This window comes from Notolabrus celidotus, chromosome 19 (assembly GCF_009762535.1).
Source record: "Notolabrus celidotus isolate fNotCel1 chromosome 19, fNotCel1.pri, whole genome shotgun sequence".
Lineage (NCBI taxonomy): Eukaryota > Metazoa > Chordata > Actinopteri > Labriformes > Labridae > Notolabrus > Notolabrus celidotus.
Genome location: NC_048290.1, coordinates 11,672,148 through 11,680,359, shown reverse-complemented (window position 1 = coordinate 11,680,359; position 8,212 = coordinate 11,672,148). Strand labels below are relative to the sequence as shown.

At 38.4% G+C, this 8,212-nt stretch overlaps 1 protein-coding gene across 13 annotated transcripts in view; it reads right to left on the bottom strand.

Moving 5' to 3' along the window:
- Nucleotides 1-512: 512 nt before the first annotated feature.
- The window catches only part of nedd4l (NEDD4 like E3 ubiquitin protein ligase), a 71,096-nt gene continuing 63,396 nt past the window's right edge, over nucleotides 513-8,212 (bottom strand). For all 13 annotated transcript variants that reach the window (XM_034709365.1, XM_034709359.1, XM_034709360.1 and 10 more), the window contains 10 exons: nucleotides 6,985-7,106; nucleotides 6,806-6,876; nucleotides 4,981-5,076; nucleotides 4,777-4,850; nucleotides 4,584-4,644; nucleotides 4,295-4,354; nucleotides 4,062-4,169; nucleotides 3,439-3,535; nucleotides 2,976-3,048; nucleotides 513-2,487 (listed from right to left, as the gene is read on the bottom strand). In XM_034709365.1, coding sequence (XP_034565256.1) covers nucleotides 2,385-2,487; nucleotides 2,976-3,048; nucleotides 3,439-3,535; nucleotides 4,062-4,169; nucleotides 4,295-4,354; nucleotides 4,584-4,644; nucleotides 4,777-4,850; nucleotides 4,981-5,076; nucleotides 6,806-6,876; nucleotides 6,985-7,106 — 865 coding nt within the window. In that variant the 3' untranslated portion in view covers nucleotides 513-2,384. The remainder of the gene's footprint in view (nucleotides 2,488-2,975; nucleotides 3,049-3,438; nucleotides 3,536-4,061; nucleotides 4,170-4,294; nucleotides 4,355-4,583; nucleotides 4,645-4,776; nucleotides 4,851-4,980; nucleotides 5,077-6,805; nucleotides 6,877-6,984; nucleotides 7,107-8,212) is intronic.

Here is an 8,212-nt window from a genome sequence, read left to right as displayed (position 1 = left end):
AATGAACTGAGGTCCCTTCACCACACCACGTGCACACACGAAATTACAACATTTAAAAAGGAGGAAGGAAGAGTTTTAAATCTTTACACTTTGTAGACAAATGCTCTGGACAAGTGTGTTTTTAAACAGTATTTAACAAAGCATGTGAAGTTATGAGAAATCAGTTTTGAATTTGAGTGAATGAATAGTTGTTGTAGCAGGAAAGAAACGTTAAGTTCAGTCACTGACTTTTTCTTAAAAATGTGGAGGTGGAAAATAATTCAGCTGGGGATACTCTCAAGTTAATTGTAACTTAAATTGCGCTCAAATTTTGCAATAAATAAAGATTAAAACACTTGGTTAAATGCATGCTTTTTTTCCACTTGTCCAAATTAACTGATGTAGTGTCCTTCCGTATTTGTAATCATTTTTTAAAAGCTGAATGAAATAAAATGAATGTCTCCTTATACATCAAATGGATGTCTTAGTTTCTTAGAGATATTTGAAGCCAAGTCATATGAATTCAAACCACACACTGAGAAGTTTCATTTTTATTTGACTGAAGTTAAATGAACCACAAAGAGTTGCAGAAGAGTGGTGAAAACTTTAACAAAAGAGATGTTTTGTCATTCATTAAAATAACAAACCCCCTAATAAAAAAAGGACTAATTTTTACTGAATCAGTTTGACAGGAGAAAATCACAGGAGGGAGCAAACAGAAGGGAGGAAAAGGTACAGAAAACAGAGGAAAAACGAAGAATTCTAAAGGATGTGAAGTCCATGCTTCACGTCTGTCAACTTTTTCTACTTTAGCAGCAACCCAGATTTACAGACTATTTATATTGCACTAGGTAAGTGCTCCGAGTGGAAAAAAGAAAGAATCACATTCAAGTTAATGACAAAAGACATACAATAGGTGACATGACCTCAGAGTGATCTATAAAGTGCCCTTTAGGTTCAATGGTGTTAGAAAAAGGAGAGAGAAACAAAAACATAAAAAAGGAAACAGTTTTTTTCTCAGTAAGAAACGTGCTGCTTTATATTCAGTGGCAATCACAGCTTCTCTCTCAAACACCCGCGCACGCACACACACACACACACACACACGCACACACAGCTTCATTTTAGTGTCGTTGATCAGTAATACTTCTGTTAAATGTTCATACATATATTTATATATCATGAAAGAACTTAAAATGTGGGGTTTTTTTCAAGAACAATTTACAGCATTATGAACAGCAACAGGCATGAGAATATTAATATAATCATGACGCAAACATCTCAGAGAAACTATCCCCGGTTTTAGTTTTCCCTTCTCGACCTCGAGACAGATTACACGTCCAAATTACTACTACAGTATGTAGTCAAAGCAAACACAAGATATAGTTTTCATGCTGCTTTCATAGCACTACAATAAAAACCATTTTATTCAACACATTTGCTATCACCATAACAAATGATATGGATTAATTATTTCCCAGACTAGCCAGATTTACACTTCACACACCATGTCATATATAATTGTCAAAATAGTAAACAACATTGTTCATCAGTACAAATACGTTTAGAGTATTTTCCTGCAAGAATTATACCAATGATTAAAAAACAACAACAAAAAACAAAATCTTTTCCATGATGACAAAAACAGTAAAAATCATCTCTGGGGATTAGTTCATCCCCTGTTCTCGAATCATTTACCAGTGGCTAAAATAACAAAATCATTACTCTACAAAAAGGCTGCAGTGGCGGTTTATCTGATCACACAACAGGCTCTACGGAGGGGTGTGGCCGATTTCCTGAAATGTGACTGGCTAGCATTCCTAAGGTAATCTGGTGTTGGTCTAAGGATTTGAGAGAGTTGTGATCATAGTGCCATTGCAGTTTCTTAGAGAAATAGTGCATGTAAGAGCCAGATTAAGGCCATGCTAAGACCCCTCCCCGTGAAGGGTGCAGAATACTGTGCTATAGTGTATGTAAAGGAGCTATTGAAATGCATTAGTGTTTTCCAGCACTGTAGATTTTCACAGGACGAGGGAAAGAGAGGGGGGAAAAAAACGGCGGTTCAGGTAAGGGGGGGGGGGCCAGCTCTCATCATGTGTCGCTCATGCCTGCGGATAATAGATTTCAGCATTCAACAGGGGGCCTCTATGCCAGTTTTTTTCCCCAGCACCTTTAACGAGCGAGCTACCCGCGCTGAAAAGATATGAAGACGTAGGCAAGTTGGCTCGACAAATCGCTGTACAGTCTCGAACCACCGTGCTGTGGAGGTGGCTCACAGTCAGGCATTACAGTACAACATGCTCGCACAGAACTGCTACTACAGCAGCTGGTTTGACATCCCTGTAGCTTTGTGTGTTTTTTTTTTTTTATTGTTGGTTGGTTGGATGCAGCCAATGGGTGCTTCTTTAGTCGACGCCCTCGAAGCCCTGCGCGTTCTCCACTGCCATGAGGAGTTTCTCTCTCAGGTCCTCAAATGAGTCGTATGTGGGGAGATCCAAGCGGTTGAAACTGGGAAGAAAAATGTTAAAATACACAAATCAAAAATGAACATTACATTGTATTATCTTTAAGGTAACGAGCACTCATGCTGACAGCTAGCTTTAATGTTGTTCTATACAACTTCTTATCAACTACTACTTTAAATGACTGCTATGACATTTTGCTAAGGCATTCATGTTCCTCAGATGATACACTATGGTGACTCTAGTGATGCTTGCACTTTTCCCCTAGTGGTACCATGAGGTTCAGGTTTCGTGGATTTAAGTCAACAATTATTCTTCCAGATAGTTTGAAGAAGTGACATCTTTCCCATCAGCCTCAGCTGTTGTTTTTGTTTATGGCTAATATCGGCCAATGACATGTGAAATGAATGATCTTGGTACACACTACATCTGTTTAACACCACTGTATTAGCTATCACTGTGAGCATACTAAGCTGCTATAGGATGGCTGTTTTTCCTGTGTGTAAGTGTGTGTTTGAGACAGTAGTGACATACCATGTGTGAGCTCTTGGTAACTTATCAGGTGTTCCCCACTGCTCGATTGTGAACAGCTGTGGTCCATTAGAACCTGCAGAGAAAAACAATGATACCTCAAATTTGACCCTTAGACCCATTTAAGAGTCTGCTATTGGTGGAGAAAGAGGAGGGTGACTAAAACATTCAATATTTCAGTCTACTAAGTTATGTAACAACATTAATCTTCATTTGTGAATCCTTCATAACAGAGTTATGATGAGAAAAACAACAAACAATCTTTGATCACTTAGTTTATAAAAGCAGATAGTGACCAAATTCCAAGAACGACAGCTATCGACCAGTCGTTTCTCTGAAACCTATTTTTGTGTCACTGTTGCGTAATGTTTAGGAACTGCAGTTTAAACAGACATTATGTGATGTTAAAGAACTTGTGTCATAATAGAGAAGCACAAGCTGTGGGGTGAGTGGTGAGTGGACGTACCATAAAGCTCTGCAAAGCCATTCATAGGCACACGTGATGTTCCCGTTACGAACTGGAGGAGTCGGATACGTTTTTCAGCATCCATCAGCAGGACAACCTGATGAGACAACATGACAAACGATCAATATCAATCATAAGAACATTATTTCAGATTGTCACACTAAATGTCGAAGATAAAATTCAAACAGAAGCTGTTTAAGCCAGTTTACATAATGAGATCACAAGTAATCAGTGTGTGTGTGTGTAAGCATGTCCACATGCACACGGACAAACACAAAACTTCTGCCTGTGTGCATTGTTTGATGTTTGAGTGTATTTGCACTTGCTACCGTGTGTGTTAAAGTTGCGTGTGTGTGTTAACGTCAAGACACGATAACCGGGGCAGGCATCACTCTAGGCTCTTTCATCAGAGCAAACAAACTTGTTCTTCCAAACAGACTTTGATCTTCAAAAGCGAGGCCAGCAAACCCGTCGCAGGATGGATGAAAGTATGGAAGGAGGACTGAAACCAGTGTTTAATGTGTAGCAATGCAGGGCTGATAATTTGCAGAGTGCACCCCTGAAAAAATCAGTTGTGTGTTTGTGTGTTTTGTTGCATGCGTTACAAGTCTGTGCAGTTGTACCTTCCAGAACCACTGAATAACAGGATGATTTGGGCAGTAGCCGTTCTTGTAAACAGTGTGTTGTCTCCAGTCGTTGACGTCGACATCGCCCAGGCCGCACATGAGCAGCTACACAGAGACAAAAGGAAAAAAGAGTTCAAGATGACGGTAATGTCATGTTGTACTGAAGTGTAGTATGCTTCAATATGAAAATATGATTGATCGGTGCAAATTATTAAATTAAGAACACATACCTCCAGCTCATTTTCATCAAAGATCTTGATCAGATCTACAAGAATAAGCTCTGTGAAGCCCTGGAAATGTATCAAAAAATGAGATTAAGTTCAAGTCAAGCAACATAACCACATACTATCCCACTAAATACAGAAGACGCTGCAGAGTTTTGAAAGAAACAAGTGTTCAAAGAAGGAGTCTAGATAAAGAGATTTAATTTAACTCCTATAATGAAGACCACAGACATGCAAACAGAAATGTGTGGTCACAGTGCCCCCAAGTGTAGGCTGTATTATTGCATGTAAATACCTCCAGGAAGGCGTTCATCTGCTTCTGGACCCGATTGACAAACCTCCACTGGATGACCAAGCTGTGAGAAGAAAAGTTATTGAGATGAGAAATTTAAAATAAATAAACAAACAAATTAGGAGTGTTTTTTAAGTTTTATGATACAGCTATAACTAATAATGACAAGGAGGATACATTCTGATTATGTCCTTACTCGATGTACTCCTTCTTGTTCTCATTGGTGACCACCATGTCTGAGCCACTGGGCTTCAGGTCCACCTGGTACGTCTGAGACACAAAAAAACGGCAAAGATGAGACAAAGACACTCTTGATACCCATCTTTATTACTTTATTACTTCACTGCATTCAAAATGTGGATTTGAACAGATTGAAAGAGAGTGATCGAAGTCTGCACACCTGTCCGAAGTTGTCCTCGTCGATACAAAACCTCAGGTCAAGCTCAGTGGGATCGTTCTCCAGGATCCACTTCAGAGAGTTGTAGTATTCACTGTCCTGAAGAGATGAAACCAAGGGCCGATTAATATAAAGTCATCTTTTAGCTTGTGTTTGTCAGATTAATGGATTGTTCCTGAAGGCTTTGTTTGGTTTTGAAGGCCGCTTAGAGGTATCACTGATAGTTTCAGTCTGTTAAGCAAGTAGTTAAAAACTCCTCAAAGGAGCTGTATCAATCAATCTTTATTTGTATAGCACCAAATCACAACAAACTTTATCTCAAGACGCTTTTACAAACCTAGCAGGTTACCTAGACCGTACTCTATGTTAAATTATTAACACAGACCCAACATCAAAACAGGACCTCTTAAGACAGGAGCATTTTACCTCGCAGTATTTTGCTATTTGCAGCGGAAAGGAAAAGTGTCCTTTTAAGAGGCAGAAACCTTGAGCAGAACCAGACTCATGTTAGACAGCCATCTGCCTCGACCAAGGTTCTGAGCTGTAAAGGCAGTGTTTCCCACACATTGATTAAACCTTGGTCCTAGTATATTTTTGGCTGCCCTAGTATAATTTCCAACCAGTTTTATATCTGTCTCTCTGTTTTCATCCGTATAAGATCCCCATCTGTTATCAATGATTTATATAATCTCTCATCACCCTTTACTCTTCGTGCCTGATAACCTGCAGTGCCTGAAACATACTCTGGAGAATGAGAGAGGTCTTTCAGTACCTCCCACCTGTTAATGCACTGATTGCAGAGTAGGGTTGCAAAGGGGTGGAAACTTTCCAGTAAATTCCCATGGGAAGTTACGCTCGGGAATTTTGGAAATATTCCAAATTGGAAACTTTCCATGGGAATTATGGGAATTTATCGGAATTAACTGGGAATTGAGGGTAATTTAATGGAAAGGTATCATATCCAAGCATAAATATTTTTTTCACATAAATAATTTTTTCACATCTATGCATGTGATGGAGGAATGCACAGTGCATGCAGGGGGCGTGGTCTCAATAGCCCTGCAGTAAGCAGTGTGTGTTGTGCATGTGATTGAGGAATAGCATAGATATTCAACTGTACTTGCATTAAATCTGGTTGTTTTAGTCAGGATTATGCTACAATATATTTTCCCCAACTATATTTAAGTTCCCTATTAAGACCCAATCTTCAATGTAGTAAATTCCCGGTTTATTCCCAGAAGTTCCTGTTAATTCCTATGGAAAGTTTCCAACTTTGAAAATTCCAGAGTGACCTCTCATGTTAAATATGAACCTTCCCAGACTGCAGTTTTAACAGCTATGTGCAGTCGGTTGTTGCTGATGTCATTCTGCACTCTCTCAGTATATGATCTTGTGAAATGCTACACCAGTAATAAGCGGATCACCTGTTGTGATAACGGAATATTGAGTGAAACATTTCAAAATGTGAGTTGTGTTATTTGGATGTCTTTGCGGAACGTGCGGCTGGTAGATGTTGTCAAGAGATTATACACAGAGAAGAGAAATGTAGGGGGTAAAGCAGGGCACACTGCTGTGTGTACAATGAGATGAAAGCTGCAGGTGTGTGTGTGTGTGGCGATGTGAAGTGAGCAAATTAAAGTAATTTAGAAACATTCCGGAATAAGTTGGAGAGCGAAGCACATTTAATTTAACAGTTAAACTAATGAGAACATAATATAATAGGGTAAAATTAAATATTTTCAATACCCCAACCCACTCACACACTCATCTACCTAATGATTATTTTCTTACTGAACAAGTTAATCATTAAGTAGCAATCATGACTCACCACAGACTCCATGTCTTTAAGAGAGATTTGTTTTCCCAGCATCATCTTGTAGAAGGGTCGGATGAAAAAACCTAAAGAGAGAGAAATCACTGTACTGTAACGGTATGTGAGAAACGCTTATATAACGCATTATCCAAATTCATCACAGCTCATTCATAGGCTCATTTATAGGTTTGTACCATCCAGTAGTTTTCCATGAAACACAGCCATTCCTGCCACACGCCCGATGAACTTGAAGTAGGAAAGGTGGTCCTCATTGCACAGGCCGGAGTTGGGATTGATTTGGAGAGTGTAGTTGTCCCTGCAGAGAGGACAACAAAGAGATTAAAAAGAAAGGCGTTTAATGATTGCATTTCCTGGTTATTCAGAAATACCTAAGAGCAGCCAGCAGAGACGAGCAGACTTCAATCTGTTGGTCTTTTTCTTTTTACAGAACAGGTTAAAAGCTCCAATGAACATAATACTCTCAACTCAACTCTTTTTTTTCTTCTAAATATAGCACCTTCCATACATTCAAGCATGCAGCCCAAAAGGCTTCACAAATCAAAGAAAAACAAACAAAAAATAAACAGAGGTAGAAAACAACAGCAATAGGTAAAATGATACAAGGCTAATATTGGGAAGTGGTACGAAATACTTAAAAATAAAATCAGATAAATACCAGAAAAATAAAATAAGATAGAATACAATAAAGTAAAAATGATGCTTAAACAGTGGTAATAATGGTAATAATGCAAGGCTAAAAAGAAATGACTCCAAATTAAAAGCCAGTTTAAAAAGGTAAGCCTTTCATTTACTTTTTAATATTTATTTATTTATCTAATTAAAGGGACAGTGCATATTAATGGACTTTTCAGCGTAGCATCCATGTAAATGTGCCAGAGTTAGCCATACGGCTAATTTTCATCCATAGTCCCCGGTAGGTCAAAACAGAGTTCATAACAAACCATACAGATAAATAATAATTTGGTATTAGCATCCAAAAAGCTATTAATAAAAAAGTACAGGCATAATTATAGACGAGCACAACTGTTCCTGGGATCTTTAAAGGAACATTAACATGATATCTAAAATAACTCTAGAAAAAACTTGAGCGAATGTTCATGATGTTTGATGCACAGTCACCAGAATCTCAGCTGAGTATTCACTCTGCTGCTTCTTCTGCTAACTTTTGTGCTTTGTCAAGACAAAGGTAAAAAAAAAAGTTTTGCATTATAAAAAGGGTGAAAATATAAGAGTCTGCAACCAAGCATACACACAAGTGCAGACAGAAACTATCAAGGTGGTTGCCAAGAATCAGCTTTTTATTGAACTGCAACTGCACGCTAATGCTAAACTCAAATTCTCTTGTTATAGTTTTAATTAAACCAGACAAGATTAAATTGAAGCATGGTTCTCTGTTTTTCT